A 19,200-nucleotide genomic window follows, 5' to 3' on the forward strand; every position below is an offset into this window, starting at 1 on the left:
GTATTGTTACAAATTTGGTTAGCCCAATCTATAGGTAGATTAAAGTCACCCATGATAACTCTGTGCCCTTATTGCACACGTCTCTAATTTCCCATTTAATGCCAGCCCCAACCTCAACATTACTGTTTGGGGGTCTGTATACAACTCCCACTAACGTTTTCTGCCCCATGGTATTTCTCAGTTCTCCCCATACAGATTCCACATCATCAGAGCTAATATCCTTCCTTACTATTGTGTTAATCTCCTCTTTAACCAGCAATGCTACCCCACCTCCTTTTCCTTTTTGCCTGTTCTTCCAGAATATTGAATACCCCTGGATGTTGAATTCCCAGCCTTGGTCACTCTGGAGCCATGTCTCCGTAATTCCAATTACATCATATCCGTTTACATCTATTTGCGCAGCTAATTCATCCACCTTATTACGAATGCTCCTCGCATTAAGACACAAAGCCTTCAGGCTTGCTTTTTTAACACTCTTAGTCCTTTTAGAATTATTATTTACTGTAGCCCTGTTTGATTTACACCCTTGATTTCTCTGCCTTCCACTTTTGCTTTTCTCTTTCCTGTCTTTTGTTTCTATCCTTGCTTCCCTTTCCTCTGTCTCCTTGCACAGGTTCCCAACCCCCTGCCATTTTAGTTTAAACCCTCCCCAACAGCACTAGCAAACACTCCCCCAGGACATTGATCCCAGTCCCACCCAGGTGCAAACCGTCCAGTTTGTACTGGTCCCACCTCCCCCAGAACCGGTTCCAATGTCCCAAGAATTTGAATCCCTCCCCCTTGCACCATTCCTCTAGCCACGTATTCATCTGAAATTTCCTTCTATTTCTACTCTGACTAGCACGTGGCACTGGTAGCAATCCTGAGATTACTACCTTTGAGGTCCTATTTTTTAATTTACCTCCTAAATCCCTATATTCAACTTTTAGGACCGCATCCCATTTTTTTACCTATATCATTGGTACCTATATGCACCATGACAACTGGTTGTTCACCCTCCCCCTCCAGAATGCCCTGCAGCCGCCCGAGACATCCTTGACCCTTGCACCAGTGAGGCAACATACCATCCTGGAGTCTCATTTGCGGCCGCAGAAACGCCAATCTATTCCCCTTACAATAGAATCCCCCATCACTATAGCTCTCGCACTCTTTTTCCTCCCGTCCTGTGCAGCAGAACCACCCATGGTGCCAGGAAGTTGGCTGCTGCTGCCTTCCCCCGATAAGCCATCTCACTCAACAATATCCAAAGTGGTATATCTGTTTGAGAGGGGGATGGCCACAGGGGACCCCTGCACTACCTGCCTGCGCCTACTACTCTGCCTGGTGGTCACCCATTCCCTTCCTGCCTGTGCAGTCTTTACATGCGGTGTGACCAACTCCCTAAACGTGCTAGCCACGATGTCCTCAGCATCGCGAATGCTCCAGTATGTACTGATTCGCAGCTCAAGTGCCGCAATGCAGTCTATCAGTAGCTGCAGCTGGATACACCTCCCGCACACATGATCGTCAGGGGCACAGGAAGTGTCCCTGATTTCCCACATAGCGCAGGAAGAGCATGCCACGGGGCCGAGCTGTCCTGCCATGAATTACCCTTTAATTTAAATTAAATTAAATCAAATGAAAACCGCTAATTACACTACAATTAAATGATATAGAAACATAGAAGATAGGAGCAGGAGTAGGCCATTCAACGAGATCATGGCTGATCATCCAAACCCTAGCACCCGGTCCCTATACTCAAGGGCCCTTGGTTACTCGCACTCCCCGATACACAATCCCAAATAAAACTCACTCCTCCAAGGAGCCTAACTCTGCTTCGCTCCACAAGCGGGATGAGTCCTGTAATAGCACAATGCTGCAATTACACAACTGCTTCGCATTGATGACTACAGTTACAGTGTAAATGGACACAAATTCTTTATTTACTTGGTAAATCTTGTGGCAACAGATGGCAAAGAGGAAGTCAAAGTTAACAATGAATCACTTGATGCCATAGGCAAGACGTGTTCTGTTAGCTGCAGGACCTCACTCACTGCAAGTGTTTTTAAACATCAAAGAAGCCAACCTAATCGCTTCAAAAATTATTTCCCTGGTCATCTTCATATGGATTAGGCTGACTCGTGTTTGGTTAAAAAAAAAGTTAGGTAGATCCTGTAAATTTCTCAACTTGATCAATACCAAGAAGTACACAAAGAACAGTAGTTAACAGGATTTACCCAATCCAAGCAAGACAATCAATAGGGCCTCTCCCCACCCCCTGCAAAGGAAAGCTGGCACTATAATCATCATAGAAAAAAGGATGCCAGTCTGAACTGGTTATGGTTACACAGGAAATGGCTACTTAAAGTACAATAATGGAACCAGGCAAACTTAATAGGCCAAGTGACTCAAGTGAATGCAATCAATAGGCTTTATGTCATAGCAAGTAGACTAAATAAAATGGAAATCACAGCCTCTCTATGGGAAATATACTTGTGTAGCCATTTTGGAAGAGAGTAGGGGCCACCTGGAAAATAAATTCTCGGATCAGGATCCCAATGAGCCTGACATTATCTCCCTACCCATGAAGCTCATCCCAGCTGGGCAAGAAAACGCATTCACAGAATGTGAAAATAACTAGCATCACCATCACTGACTTTAGAGGTTCCAAATCAGACCTGGTGTAGAAACAGTATGCATGGTCTGTAACTGACTTGGGGAAGTGTTAGTAGAGAGCCCATAAACAAAGGAGGATAAAACATAGAGCTGAATAAACTACAGGACGATAAAAGACTGACCATATAAATGTAACCCTTGGTTTCAATACTGATGACCTCCAATATATATTTGATCAGATGTACACTGTACAGAAGTATGTTTTTTTTCTTTAATTCTTTACATTTTAAATACAAGTTATGAATATTAACAAAAAACAAAAAAAAACTGCAGATGTAGGAAATCTGAAGCAGAAACAGAAAATGCTGGAAACACACAGGCCCGTCAGCATCTGTGGACAGAACAGCTGAATTAACGCTTTAGGTGTAGACAGTTCTGATGAAGGGTCTGTGCCTGAAATGTTAACTTATCCGTTCTGTCCACAGATGCTGACTGAGCCCAGCAATATCCGTTTTGTTATAATAACACAGTGAGCTGACTTATAGGAAAGTTTTACCTTGGCAAGAAGTTCCTTTAGAAATGTAGTAATTAAAGTTGCGATCTTATCTCCATCAAGAAGGTGGAAGCACCGGGATTGGTCGATATAATAGTATACGATTCTGTCTGCATCACCATCAAATGAGCAGCTGCGTTCATTTGCCTTCATGTCTAAGCCTGCAGCAATTGAGAATGTGGCCGTTAACATTTTCCTCGTCAGTACGGCAGACGTTAAACAGAAACTATCCTTTCAATTGCAACACAGCCCATAAAGGTTAAGGTTACAACATAACACAACCTCCTCCTTTACCAAACTCAGCTAGTCAAACAGGTGTCTATTATGCTAGTCTTTAAATTGTAACCAACACAGCGATGAAACGGAGTTACTGGGATAGACTCTGGCGTATTGTTCGTCCTTCACAACTGCTCCAATAACCGCTCCAGATCCTATAATGTGCTGCCCAAGGGTCAGCGAGCTGAAACGTTAACTCTGTTTCACTCTCCACAGATGCTGTCTGACCGGCTGAATATTTCCAACATTTTCTGTTTTTATCTCCAGACCCTATATTCTATATGTTAACAAGACTATATTCAGCATGAAGAATAGTTTTAAATTGATATTTTATCTGGAAAGCACAATTCTGGGAAAAATAAACTGATGTGCCCTTAGCAGGAGAGCTTGTTTCTGTTAATGGAGTTAAAGCAAAGTCAACACGAAGTAGCGACACTTTGAAGTTTGAAGGAAGCGTTTTTTAAATGTCAAAATCAAGAAAGAAGCTCAGTAGCAGCACTTTTGTCAGCACACAAGTGAGCACTAATGTCTGGCCGATGTACTGTAGAGACAGTATTCGAAATTCCTGGTGAAAGAAAGAAAAGCTGCACGTTATTCTCCTCCATGCATCATGGATATTCACTGAAACAGACATCATCATCTTGGGTAACTCATTACAGAAAGATCATAGAGAATGTACAGTGTAAATTCACCAAAATGACAATGTGGATGGAAAATTCTAAATTGGGGAATCGCAATTTTTGCTAAGCTCAGAGGAGATTTAGCCATAGTGGACTGGAAACAGCTACTTGAAGGTAAATCAGTGTCAGAGCAGTGGGAGGCGTTCAAGGAGGAGATCCGGAGGGTTCAGACCAAATATGTGCCCTTAAAGAAAAAAAGGTGGGACTAACAAATCTAGAGCCCCCTGGATGCCTAGAGACATACAGGGCAGGATAAAGAAAAAAAGGGAGGCGTATGACAGATACCAAGGGCTAAATATTCCAGAATCTTTAGAGGAGTACAGAAATTGCAGGGGTGCAATTAAAAAGGTTATTAGTAAAGCAAAGAGAGAGCATGAAAAATTCTTGGCAAGTAAAATCAAGGAGAACCCAAATATGTTTTATTAATATATTAAGACTAAGAGGATAACTAAAGAAATGGTAGGGCCTATTAGAGATCACGAGGGTAATCTGTGTGTGGAGGCAGGAGACGTCAGTAGGGTTCTTAATGAATACTTTGCATCTGTTTTCACAAAGGAGAGGGGCGAAGCAGACAGTGCAATCAGGGGGGAGGAGTGTGAAATATTAAATGAAATAAACATAGTGAGAGAGGAAGTATTAAGGGGTTTAGCAGCTTTAAAAGTAGATAAATCCCCAGGCCCGGATGAAATGTATCCTAGGCTGTTAAGCGAAGCAAAAGAGGAAATAGCAGAGGCCCTGATCATCATTTTTTAATCTTCTCTGGCTTCAGGTGTGGTGCCGGAGGACTGCTAATGTGGTACCCTTGTTTAAAAAGGGAGAAAAGGATAGACCGAGTAATTACAGACCAGTCAGCCTAACCTCGGTGGTGGGAAAATTATTGGAAAGAATTCTGAAGGATAGGATAAATCTTCATTTAGAAAGACACAGATTAATCAAGGATAGTCAGCATGGATTTGTTAAGGAAAGGTCGTGTCTGACAAACTTGACTGAATTTTTTGAGGAGTTAACAAGGAGTGTAGATGAGGGTAATGCGTTTGATATAGTGTATATGGACTTCAGCAAGGCTTTTGATAAGGTTCCACATGGCAGACTGGTCACGAAGTTAAAAGCCCATGGGATCCAGGGCAAAGTATTAAGTTGGATTCAAAACTGGCTCGGAGACAGGAAGCAGAGGGTAATGGTTGATGGGTGTTTTTGTGACTGGAAGGCTGTTTCCAGGGGGGTTCCACAGGGCTCAGTACTAGGTCCCTTGCTTTTTGTGGTATATATCAATGATCTTGACTTGAATATAGGGGGTATGGTTAAGAAGTTTGCAGATGATACTAAAATCGGCTGTGTTTTTGATACTGAAGAAGGAAGCTATAGACTGCAGGAAGATATCAATAAATTGGTCAGGTGAGAACAGTGGCAAATGGAATTCAATCCGGAGAAGTGTGAGGTAATGCATTTGAGGAGGGCTAACAAGGAAAGGGAATACACAATTAAATGGTAGGACACTGAGTAGTGTAGAGGAACAAAGGGACCTTGGAGTGCATGTCCACAGATCCCAGCAGGCCAAGTAGATAAGGTGGTTAAGAAGGCATACGGAATGCTTGCCTTTATTAGCTGTGGTGTGGAGATGCCGGAGTTGGACTGGGGTGGACAAATGTAAAAAGTCACACAACCCCAGGTTATAGTCCAACAGCTTTATTTGAAATCACAAGCTTTCGGAGCGCTGCTCCACTTCACCTGAAGAAGGAGCAGCGCTCCGAAAGCTTGTGATTTCAAATAAAGCTGTTGGACTATAACCTGGTGTTGTGTGACTTTTTACATTTATTAGCTATGGCATAGAATACAAGAGCAGGGGGTTATGCTTCAACTGTATAAAACACTAGTTAGGCCTCAGCTAGAGTACTGCGTGCAGTTCTGGTCACCATATTACAGGAAAGATGTGATTGCACTAGAGAGGGTACAGAGGAGATTTACAAGGATGTTGCCGGGAGTAGAGAATCTTAGCTATGAGGAAAGACTGGATAGGCTGGGTCTGTTTTCCTTGGAATGGAGGAGGCTGAGGGGAGACCTTATTGAAGTGTATAAAATTATGAGGGGCATAGATAAAGTGGATAGAAAGGACCTATTTCCCTTAGCAGAGGGGTCAAAAACCAGGGGGCATAGATTTAAAGTAATTGGGGGAAGGTTTAGAGGGGATTTGAGGGGAAATTTCTTGTGGGGGTCTGGAACTCACTGCCTGAAAGGGTGGTAGAGGCAGGAACCCTAACCACATTTAAAAAGTACTTGGATGTGGACTTGGGATGCTCTAACCTGCAGGGCTACGGACCAAGAGCTGGGGAGTGGGATTAGGCTGGATAGCTCTTTGTTGGCCAGCACGGACACAATGGGCCGAAATGGCCTCCTTCCGTGCTGTAACTTTCTATGATTCTAAAACTCTAGTTATGAGGAGAGACTGGAGATACCAGGACCGTTTGCACTGGAGCAGAGAACGTTGAGAGGATAATTAACTGCATTTTTCCAAATTATGAAGGGTTTTGATAAGGTGAATAGGGAAAGACTATTTCCTCTGGTTTGGGAGTCAGTGACAAAGGTCAATTTAAGATCACAAATTCGGGAGAGGAGTTCGGAATTTTTTTTATATAGTGAGAGTTGAAGAAGCATGGAATACTTTGTCAATAGGAATAGTTGAGTCAAAGAGACTATTGCATCTTTTGAAGGAAAATGTGGACAAATATTTGAAGCAAAGGAATATAGAGGGCTATGGATAGACAACATGATGGGTCAAATGGCCTTCTGTTGTAAACTTGTATTGATCAGTTCCATTTTACAAAAGCTTTTCATCCATTACTTGCCTTGAGGTGGCTTCTGCTGAACCTTTACAAAATCTGCTCCACAGAGGTAGTTGAGTTTGCCACTTGTACCATCATTATGCACCTTTAACAGTAGCTTCTTCATGAGGTAAGGCTCCAGTTCCTGAAGCTTGAGTGCGCCAATACCATTTGCCCCATCCACATTCAGTTGTCTCATTTCTTCTGGATGGTAATGTGTCTGCGGATAAACGGGATATTGAAATACATCAGTAGAATGTGTTGGAGGTTGATCATACACAAACTCCATTTAACCAGAAAAACCAATATAGCCGCAGTCAATATCATAATCATCCTCACTGGACTATGTGTAGCAAATTAATCACACCTTCAACATTAAAAGTTCTTTTTGAATGTTTAAAATATTAGACCAAACAGTAGTTTGGCAGCTTGGATAATATACAAAACCACTTCAAGCTTACACAGCAGTTGATGCACATCTGAACAGTGAGGAGGAACCTTTAGCTGGACTTTTGCCAACACTCATAGCCATGACCATTATTAAACATTCATACTTTACAACTTAGATAGCCATTCTCAATAAAAGCTGATGGCTGTCCTGGACAGTTTCTGGGACCTTCTGAATGAAATGCCTTTTGATCTCTTGCCAGTCAAAAGCACAGCTGTCTGACCGTGCCTCAATCTTGATCTTGGCCATTCCCAAATTCACCTGCTGGTTCTGATTAGCTGGCTCCTGTACCTCCACTGTTGCCCCAGGATTTTTAATCTCATCCCCGAACCACTCATTCCACTGAAGAAGTAGGAAAGGAAATTGATAGCATCCTAATGCCTACACCGATGCAACCAGTGTACACCATTTCCGGGAAAACATAAGCAGCAAAAGTGTGCATTCCACAGTCCAGCACAGGAATTATCACACCACCAAGGATATATTGGCCTTGGAAGGAGTGTAGCACAGATTCACTAGAATAGAAACATAGAAGACAGGAGTAGGCCATTCGGCCCCTCGAGCCTGCTCCGCCATTCAATGAGATCATGGCTGATCATCCAAATTCAGTACCCTGTCCCTGCCTTTTCCCCATATCCCTTGATCCCTTTAGCCTTAAGAAATATATCTAACTCCTTTTTGAATATATTTAATGAATTGGCCTCCACTGCCTTCTGTGGTAGAGAATTCCACAGGTTCACCACTCTCTAGGTGAAGAAATTCCTCCTCATCTCTGTCCTAAATGGCTTACCCCTTATCCTTAGACTGTGACCCCTGGTTCTGGACTCCCCGGCCATCGGGAACATCCTTCCTGCATCTAGTCTGTCTAGTCCTGTTACAATTTTATAAGTTTCAATGAGATCCCCTCTCATTCTTCTAAACTCCAGCGAGTATAAGCCCAATCGACCCCATCTCTCCTCATACGTCATTCCTGCCATCCCAGGTATCAGCCTGGTGAATCTTCGCTGAACTCCCTCCATGGCAAGAACATCCTTCCTCAGATAAGGAGACCAAAACTATACACAATACTCAAGGTGTGGTCTCACCAAGGCCCTGTACAACTGCAGCAACACATCCTTGTTCCTATACTTGAACCCTCTCGCTACGAAGGCCAAAATACCATTTGCCTTCTTAACCACCTGCTGCACCTGAATGCTTACCTTCAGCGACTGGTGCACAAGGACACCCAGGTCTCGTTGCACTTCCCCTTCTCCCAACCTATTGCCGTTCAGATAATAATCTGCCTTCCTGTTTTTGCCACCAAAGTGGATAACCTCGCATTTATCCACATTATACTGCATTTGCCATGCTTCTGCCCAATCACCCAACCTGTCCAAATCATACTGGAGTTTCTCGGCATCCTCCTCACAGCACACACGCCCACCCAGCTTTGAGTCGTCTGCAAACTTGGAGATATTACATCTAGTTCCCTCGTCTAGATCATTTATATATATTGTGAATAGCTGGGGTCCTAGGACCAATCCCTGCGGTACCCCACTAGTCACAGCCTGCCACTCGGAAAAAGACCTGTTTATTCCAACTCTTTTCTTCCTGTCTGCCAACCAGTTCTCGATCCAAGTCAGTACCTTGCCCCCAATCCCATGTGCCTTAACTTTACACGCTAATCTCTTATGCGAGACCTTATCGAAAGCCTTCTGAAAGTCCAAATACACCACATCCACTGGTTCTCCCTTATCTATTCTACCAGTTACATCCTCAAAAAATTCCAGTAGATTAGTCAAGCACGATTTACCTTTTGTAAATCCATGTTGACCTTGTCCAATCCTGTCACTGTTTTCCAAGTGCTCTGCTATTACATCTTTTATGATGGACTCTAGCATTTTCCCCACTACCGATGTCACTACCCAATTTTCTCTCTACCACCTTTTTTGAATAGTGGGGTAACATTAGCTACCCTCCAATCCATGGGAACTGTTCCAGAGTCTATCGAATTTTGGAAGATGACCAGCAATGCATCTATTATTTCTAGGGCCACTTCCGTAAGTACCCTAGGATGTAGATTATCAGGCCCTGGGGATTTATCAGCCTTCAATCCCATCAATTTCCCTAACACCATTTCCCTACAAATACTGATTTCTTTCAGTTCCTCCCTCTCATTAGACCCTATGCTCCCCGACATCTCTGGGAGGTTATTTGTGTCCTCCTTTGTGAAGACAGAACCAAAGTATATAATTAATTGGTCTGCCATTTCTTTGTTCCCCATTATAAATTCCCCTGATTCTGACCGCAAGGAACCTACGCTTGACTTCACCAATCTTTTTCACTTTACATATCTATAAAAGCTTTTCCAGTCAGTTTTTATGTTCCCTGCAAGCTTACTCTATTTTCCTCCTCCTAATTAATCCCTTTGTCCTCCTTTGCTGAATCCTAAACTGCTCCCAATCCTCAGGTTTACTGCTTTTTCTGGCCAATTTATATGTCCTCTCCTTGGATCTTATGCTATACCTAATATCCCTTGTTAGCCACGGTTGAGTCACCTTTTTTGTTTTATTTCTATGCCAAACCGAGATGAACAAATTCTGTAGTTCATCCAAGCGATCTTTGAATGTTTGCCATTGCCTATCCACCGTCAACCCTTTTAGTAACATTCCCCAATCAATCCTACCCAACTCGCGCCTCATACCATCGTAGTTTCCTTTATTTAAATTCAGGACCCTAGTCTCTGAGTCAACTACTTCACTCTCCATCTTAATGAAGAATTCTATCATATTATGATCACTCCGACCCAAGGGGCCTCGCACAACAAGATTGCTAATTAATCCTTTCTCATTACATAATACCCAGTCTAAGATGGCCTGATCTCTAGTTGGTTCCTCGACATATTGGTCCAGGAAACCATCCCGTATACACTCCAGGAATTCCTCCTCCACAGTATTGTTACTAATTTGGTTACCAGGGCTCCAAGGGTTAAATTAGGAGGAGAAATTACATAAACTAGGCTTGTATTCCCTGGAATATAGAGGAGTAAGGAGTGATTTGATTGAGATTTTTAGGATATTGAAAGGAATTGATAGGATGGATAGAGAGAAACTTTCTCTGCTGGTGGGGGAGTCTAGGACAAGGGGACATAACCTTAAAATCAGAACCAGGCCATTCAGGAGAGAAGTTAGGGGTCACTTCTTCACGCAAAGGGTGGTAGAAATGTGGAACTCTCTCTCACAAAAAAGTAGTAGATACCAGCTCAATTAAGAATTTTAAACCTGAGATCGATAGATTTTTGCTAGCCATGGGTATTAAGGGATACGGAGCCAAGGCGGGTAAATGGAGTTAGGGTACAGATCAGCCATGACCTCATTGAATGGCGGAACTGGCTCGAGGGGCTGAATGGCCTCCTCCTGTACCTATGTTCCAACCCTTGGAGATCACAAGGGCGCAACAGAACAGGCAACGCCAGTGATCCCACCACAACTAGCGAATGGGACCCTCAGGAACGAGGATTACCCTTGCTCCAGGTGTCTTGCAACAATCTGGCAAACCACAGGGAAGCAGGAAGGGGAGAGTTCTCGCTCACAAAATAATTAAACATTTTATAACATTAGTTTTACATTTTGAAGTTTATAATATTGTGTTTTCCAAGTGAGGTCCTGTTACTGAGGGGCTTCAACCAATGGTAAATGGAGGATCAAAGTGGGTGTCAAAGAGCAGAACTTAACACTGTGTGTGATCTGGTTTGATGCTCAAAGTACAGTTTCTACAAAGTAGTGTTAACATTCAAAAACATCACAATAAAACCTCTTTCGTAGCAGCACAAATTCGTTCTACTGCACAGATGCCACTGAAGCAGTGGCTTTTTAACTCAGCCACCACATTGTAATTTTACTTCCAGGTTTCTCGCCCAACCAGCGGCAGCGGGCGTGCTGTGGACCCGCATGACGCAATCGCAACTCCAGTATTTAAAGGGACACTCCAAGCATGCAAGTTGAAGGAGTTTGGAGCTGGGAAGAAAAGAGAAGCAAGTGGCAAAATGGATTCCACATGAGCAAAGGCTGCGCTGTGTTTCAGTGATGCCTCCCTGGATGTGCTGCTGGAGGTCGGAGAGATATGCTGCTGCCTATCAACAGGAGGAAGAAGCTTGCAGATGAGACCAAGAAGGCGTGGTTGGAGGTAGCGGAGGAGGTCCACAGCAGGAGCGTGGTGCCACGCTCCTGGATTCAGTGCAGAAAGCGCTTTAATGACCTCAGCAGGGAAGGAAAGGTGAGTACAGTGGCACATTCACCTACATCCTGATGTGCGCATCACCCCACCGCCTCACTCTGCCTTGTCACACCCACTTACCTTTCAGGTGCACCCATCCTTCTCTTTCTATGCACTTTCTCACATCCCCATCTATCCATCCACCACTCCCACTCATCCTTATGCAATGTCACACCTCTCCCTCATTCACCCTCACCAAATGCACTTCATCCATCGGATGAACACATGCCATTACTCTCACTCATGCGTCTCTTCTTTCCCTCCTTGCAAGAGAAGAGAGTACAGAACACCAGGAAGAGGGAGAGAACCGGAGGGGGCCCTCCAAACATCTCGCAACTGACAAGTGCAGAGGCGGCGGCACTGGAGATTCAGCATCCCTGGTCATTAGAGATGGGGAGTCGGGGAGCTCCCAACTACCTGGTGACACAATTAAATAAAAGCCACCCACATACTGCATTCAGTCATGTTGACTTGATTTCAACAGCGAGTGAAATATGATCATCTTCATAATGATAACTTGCAACATATTCTTACCTTGCCAATACTAATTCATGTCATTTATCTCTGACAGGGCCATCACACGTGCAGCAGAAGTCGGTGAAGGTCGCTGACGATGATTCCTCGGAGAAGCCGAGTCCTTCTGAGGGTGCTGCATCACAGGACTCATTCAGAACATGCACCAGCTCAGATACTCGCACTTCGGTGGGACCAGTTAGAGAGATAGTTGGGTTTTCACCTGGTGACTCACAAGTGAGCAAGAGCAGATGGTGGTGGCAGGGACAGCAGTGGAGAGTCCATGTTGGAGGACGCAGCCCTCTCCAAGCTCTGCTCAGCTGGACACAGATGCTGTGCCCCAGGGGCCATCGATGAAGAGGAGAATCATTGAGCAGCAGCAGACAATGTGCAATGTACTGACAGGCCTTCAAAGTGGCATCACCACGATTGTAGATAGATTGGAGGAGTCCACCTCAAGCATGAGGGGGTGATATCACAAAGTCACCGAGATGATGTCTTCTGCCCTGGATAGAGTGGCCAGCTCCGTAGACCATCAAATGAGTCCATGCATGCCTTCAACACCACTGTGCAGACTCCGGATGCCAACATGTCTGCCACCTTAAACAGGTTGACAGATACCTTAGCCTAGGCCTTACAGGGCTGCACTGATCTGCACCAAACTGTTCTCTAGCAGTGGTAGCAGTGAAGTGTGGCTGGGCCACGAGAGGGATGATGGCGAAAGTTGTCATGGAAGTGGGGACTCCACTCAAAGTGCTTTGTCTTCTCACTCACAGCCCACCTCTCAGTCAGTAGGCCATATGCTGCCTCATTTCTCGATGGCCGTGTTTGCCCCTGCATAAGTGCAGGTGGAGCAGTCTTTGGAGGGGCGCTCACGGGCTCCAAAATCCAGAGGACATCAGCCAAGAGCATTTCAACAGTCAGAGCAGGGATGTGAGCAGCCTGTCTCTACCACTGCTGAAGCCACAGGGGTTGCACAACTTAGGAGTAGCAGCAAAAGGAAGAGTAAGGCTTTGTAGTTGCACAAGGGTATGCACATGGGTGTCTGAGAAAACGTTTTGGAACTTTTTGTTCTCTATTTAGATCACATAAGTGTTACTCTTTATCACCATTGTCCATTCTTGGGTGCTGGGTGGTAAGTTGCCTTCTAACTTGTTTGATGATGAATGGGAAGACATGAACTGATGGGGACCAATGGTCGGGGGGGGGGGGGGGGAGGTATTCAAGGGGTGGTTGGTTGGTTGCAAGACTGCTTTGTGTCAATAGCACTGGGGAGGGGGGTGGGAAGAGTAGCTTTTGCATTTTCTGGTGACATGGGTGCACTTGTGCAACCTAAGTGAACCTTGCATTAATAAAGGCATCCCTGGCAACAATGTGAACACTGCCCTCATCACCCTCCTCCTTTCCTTCTTCCTCCTCCCCCTCCAATTCGTGCGAGGAGGATCTGAGCTCTGCTTTGTTCCTCCTGCAGATCCAAACCTCGCTGCTGTGCAATGTTGTGCAGAGCGCAGCAAACCATGACCATTCTGGAGACCCTGGCTGGTGCATACTGAAGGGCACCTGCAGATCTGTCCAGGCACCTGAAGCACATCTTCATCATGCCAATGGCCTGTTCAGTCACAAAGCTGGTGGTGATATGGCATTCATTGTAGCGTTGTTGGGCTTCAGTGGTCGGGTTTCTGACGGGTGTCATGAGCCAGGTTTGCAGTGGGTATCCCTTGTCTAGCAGCCACCCCTTAAGTCTGCTTCCAGGTCCGAAGAGATCAAGGAGCTTGGACTCCTGCAAGATGAAAGCATCATGGCAGCTGCCAGGAATCTCACGCACACCGGCATAAACATCTTTTAGTGGTTGCACATTGATGGAATGGAAGACTTTGTGGTTGACGAACACTCTTGGTTGTTCTGGAGGAGCCCGGATTGCCACTTGTGTGCAGTCAATGGCACCCTGCACCTTTGGGAAGCCAGCCAGAGCCGCAAACCTGAGCGCCCGCTCATTCTGACTTGCATCATTGGTGGCAAAGTTAACATAAATGCCAGCCTAGAGAACCTGGATATGTCTGTGGCAGAGCCCTGGAAGGATCTGAAGGCTAAAAAAATTGAAGGCGGTGGTGACTGACAGCCACTGGTAACCAATGTTCCCTTTAAGCTGCAGGGAATCCGCATAGCCAGCTTTTCAATGTAGGGGCCGCGCAGGGCCAAAAAGAATGACAGGGTAGATTGCTGGTAACGTGTGGCCACCAGGTCCAACAGGCAGCAGCTCTTCTTCTCCGAGGCTGCAGATGTCTGCCACCACCTGACATGACATCCTCAGCCTCCGGAGACGCTGGTGTTCAGACAGGTCAAGGAAGCTCAGCCTCTGCCTGTAGACCCTGTTTCATGGGTAGTGCCTCCAACGAGCTCCCCCTCTCTGCTGGTCGCTCACTCTCTGCTGTGCAGCTACAGGTCTGTGGTAAGCTGCTTCGGGTGCTGGTACTGGTCAACTTGGTCCTCATCTGAGGTACAATCTAAAGTAGTATAAGCGGCACCTGTTCTGATGTGATAGAGCAAACCACTAAATTGTACAAAGTAACCTCTCAGCAAAAGCACTGTGAACAAACCCTTTCCCACAAGCAGGTAAGAAAGCAGCTGTGAGTGCTGAGTATTTATTGGCATATTTGCCCGAGATTGCTTCAGCCCCTCACATTGCCGCTGTGCACTCGCCTTGGTTTCACTGGCGAGTTTCAGGAAGCCCAGGAAACCTGTGGAGCCCACGTTAAACTGAAAACTGTGGGTCAATATCGCTCAAATTAAGCGATTAGCATATGGAAATAGACAACCCGCCTCTCCAAAGGGGGTTGCGCAAACGCAGCCGAATTCATGCAAAAGTCGGCGGGTTGGAGCCGGCTTCCCGACGCACTGTCAATTTTGCCCTTTTTAAATCCCACCTGCACCCAAACCTACGCACTTCTGCAGATTAAAATTCAGCCCTGTGATTCTGAAAATGCAAAATTTCAACTTACCAGACCAAAAAGACGGCTTTCCCTCTTAACCTTTAAAAAGCTTCTCAAAACCCATCTCTTTGACCAAGTTTTCAATCACACCTCCTAATCTCTCCCTGCCTGGCTCAGCATCCTTACACTCATCTGTGAAGTGCCTTGAACACTTTTTTATTAACAGCTTAATTTTAACTCCAAAGAAAACTATTCCAGAGCTTGTCCATAGAGTTCACAGTTTGTTAAGTGACTGAAGCATAAACTCATGTAGAATATTGGAACTAATAGCTGACATTCAGTCTCATCTGCTTGATCATTCTAGCCAGAGAGATTACTACCTTCCATGTGATTTTGTTAAATCAAGCTTACTTTACTTATCATTTGGCACCACTTGGGATTGGTCTTCAACTCACCCACCTCAGGGTGCTGCTCCTGATCTTTGTTGAACTCTTTAGGAAGTTACCAGCTGGCACAGTCATCAACTGATGTACGTTAAACCGAAGTTCCACGCATTGTAACTTTAAATGGCAGCCCTGAGATCTCCAAGTATCTGATTGCAGACAAAGTTAATGATATTGGAAATTAAACTGACTTGAGCTACATCAGTTGGTCTTCAATAGGCAATATTTAGTCTCAAAAGATTTTGTTGTGAGGTTTCAACCACCACCCCCTCAACCCTGGGAAATAGCAAAAATGTGGCAATAACTTTGCTAAAAAGGGTTTTGTGTGGTTTCTACTGTATTAATACTGCTAGCATTTACACTGTGGCAAATGTTACAATGACAACCAGAATTGTACTAGGTCCAAATGATACCAAGTTTATGTTCAGAGATATTACCGATGCAAATCAGAGCAATGTTTCGTCCTCCTGTTGCCAAATTTGTGGTGTATGTGCCTTTAAGAGCCCCCTGTGTACTGTAATGCCGTTAATGGCCACTCGGGCTATATAAGCCTGTATAGTGTCTTGTATCTGTTAGTTCACCTCCAGACTTTGTTCAGTAAACACCTGTGAAACCAACTCCTGCATTCCGTGTCTCCATTAACACACGGATACAACAGTGGCGACGAATTGGAAACAGACTTACCTGCAATTCGGCAGCACCTCAAGGAGATCAAAGAAAAACAAGAAAGAAAAAAAAAAAAAAACTGTGGTTTCACCAGCTAGCCGAGCTGGTGGCAGGTACTGCAATAATCCTTCCTGGGCGGCGGGCTGGGGCTCCATCGGCTGGCTCTGCAGCGGGGCCGAGCAGCGAAGGCGGAGGCAAACAGAGACAGAGGGGGGGAGCACTCGGGAGACGGCCGGCGCTGCAAAGCAGGTCGGCGTTCGAACCAAGCAGAGGGAGGGAAAAGTCCCAGAGAGTCCGGCGGGAACGAGTCTCCACCTATTGAAAAAAAAACTATGTAAATAAAAACCGCGGAGAACAGCGTTGTCAGCAGCAGCGGGAAAGCGCGGGAAGTGCCATTTTTTTTCTGCAGGGAAGAAAGGAAAGCACGGGAGGCGCCATTTTTTTTTCAGGATGCCTAAGGCTGGCAATATTAATGCTTTCGATAACGATATAGAGGATTGGACCACATATGTGGAAAGAGTGGAGGTGTATTGCACAGCAAATGAAATAGATGATGATAAAAAGGCATCAGTACTTCTAAATCTAATGGGCGCAAGGACATACGGGCTGTTACGAAACTTAATCACTCCAGCCAAACCAAAGGACAAGAATTTTAAGGAGATTGTTGATACCCTACAGGAGCACTTAAACCCAACACCGCTGCTGATAGCGGAAAGATTCAAATTCTTCAGGAGGAATCAGCACAAGAATGAAAGTAACGCTGATTACCTCACCGAATTAAGGAAGCTGTCAAAGCACTGCCAATTCGGGGCAGGACTGGCAGATTCTCTTCGAGACAAATTCGTCTGCGGTCTCCTAAGTGAAGGAACACAGAAAAGGCTACTTTCTGAGAAAGATTTGACACTGGACAAGGCTTTCAGTATGGCTGTATCATACGAAGCAGCCGCAAGAGGAGCTGCAGAGATACAGCAAAAGCCACAGGACTTCGGCACCCATGAAATGACACAGGGTTTCGAGAGATGTTATCGCTGCGGCAGATCCACCCATGACCAGAGGGACTGCTGGTTCAAGGACAAAGCATGCAGGCAATGCGGAAAGATTGGACACATTGCACGTGTATGCCGATCTGGACAAAAAAAATCCACGGACAGGAAAAAAATCAATAAGGAAAAGTACAGAAAGGTACAAATGATGACGGACAGTAGCTCCGAAGACTAGAAGAGCAAGTGTGACTCCGGAAACAAGAGACTAAGCTGTCTCAAATTACATAATGTAATTGCCAAAGAAGATTACCAGACCATTTGGGTTACCCTCACGAGAGTGGGGTCCCCAGTTAAAATGGAGCTAGATACAGGATCAGCTCTGACTGTCATAAGTCGACGGGATTACGAGCGGCTATTTCCGCATATACCTTTGAAAGACACATCCATTATCTTGAAAACATATACGGGGCAGAAAGTATACCCAAAAGGGAGAGTAAAGGTGCCTGTTGTATACAACGGCAAGGAAATACAGAAGTTGTATTTATACGTTCTGCAAGATGGTGGTCCACCGCTGTTGGGACGTGAATGGATCAGGAAGATACGTTTAGACTGGCACTCCATTCAGGCACTGACGGTGACCAGTAAGAAAAAAAATGATGATGATGTCATACCTGAACGATTAAAAGACATCTTGGCCAACGCCAAGGAAGTGTTTCAACAGGAACTAGGAACCTTGAAAGGCGTCACCGCCTCAATAAAAGTGGAAGATGCGGCAATTCCCAAGTTTTTTAAGGCAAGGCCGGTGCCATACGCAATTCGTCCAGCAGTCGAGGCAGAGCTAGAGAATTTGGAAAAAGCAGGCGTATTATCCAAGATAGATTGGAGCGAGTGGGCAACACCCATCGTCCCGGTCATGAAGAAAACGTTGAATAATGATAAATCTGAAGAACAGAGAAAAATTCGCATCTGTGGGGACTTCAAGGTGACTGTAAACCCGGTCCTTCACACGGTACAGTATCCTCTTCCGAGGATAGAAGATATTTTCGCCTCACTATCCGGAGGGAAACGTTTCACCAAAATTGACTTGGCACAGGCATATCTACAGATGAAGGTTGAAGAGGCCTCTAAAAAGTATCTCACGATAAATACAAACAAAGGCCTGTACCAGTACAATCGACTGCTTTTCGGAGTAGTATCAGCTCCAGCTATCTGGCAAAGAGCTATGGAGCAAGTCCTCCAAGGGATTCCGGGGACTCAATGCTACCTAGACGACATCCTTGTAACAGGAGAAAACGACAACGAGCACCTTGCCAATTTGGAGCAGGTGCTCACTAGGCTGAGAGAACGGGGCCTACAAGCAAATCGCCCCAAGTGCGAATTTTTCCAGAAACAAATATCATATTGTGGCCACATAATTAACGAGGAAGGGTTGCATAAGTCACCTGAAAAAATTGAAGCGGTCATAAAAGCCCCAGCACCTGAAAATGTCTCACAATTAAGGTCGTTCCTGGGATTGATAAATTACTATCATAAATTTTTACCGAACTTGTCAACTCTTCTGCACCCTCTTAACGAACTGCTACAAACGGGAGTAATTTGGAAATGGAGCGAAGACTGTAAACGTGCCTTCCATAAATGCAAAGGCTTGATCACGTCCAAGGAAGTTTTGGCTCATTACAACCCATCACTGCCAATCAGACTGGCGTGCGATGCATCCCCTTACGGCGTAGGAGCGGTATTATCGCATAGATTCCCTGATGGCTCGGAGCGGCCGATAGCTTTTGCGTCACGCTCATTGAACTCAGCTGAGCGTAACTATGCCCAGATCGACAGGGAAGCACTCAGCCTGGTATGGGGAGTGAAGAAATTCAACCATTACCTACACGGACAAAAATTTACCTTGTTGACTGACCATCAACCCCTCATCTCCATATTCAACCCTAAAAAGGGTGTTCCCATTATGACAGCGCAAAGGCTACAGAGGTGGTCCCTTTTCCTAGGGGCACACCAATATGACATAGAATACAAAGGATCAAAACA

General features: G+C 45.1%; 1 protein-coding gene across 4 annotated transcripts in view; it reads right to left on the minus strand.

Moving 5' to 3' along the window:
- pgm3 (phosphoglucomutase 3) overlaps positions 1–19,200 on the minus strand; it is a 206,427-nt gene that overhangs the window by 112,770 nt on the left and 74,457 nt on the right. For all 4 annotated transcript variants that reach the window (XM_085982099.1, XM_085982101.1, XM_085982100.1 and 1 more), the window contains exons 5-6: positions 6,948–7,143; positions 3,152–3,309 (exon numbers count right to left, since the gene is read on the minus strand). In XM_085982099.1, coding sequence (XP_085838225.1) covers positions 3,152–3,309; positions 6,948–7,143 — 354 coding nt within the window. The remainder of the gene's footprint in view (positions 1–3,151; positions 3,310–6,947; positions 7,144–19,200) is intronic.

This window comes from Somniosus microcephalus, chromosome 3, assembly GCF_052327205.1.
Source record: "Somniosus microcephalus isolate GS21.2 chromosome 3, FLI_Smic_1.0, whole genome shotgun sequence".
Taxonomy (NCBI): domain Eukaryota; kingdom Metazoa; phylum Chordata; class Chondrichthyes; order Squaliformes; family Somniosidae; genus Somniosus; species Somniosus microcephalus.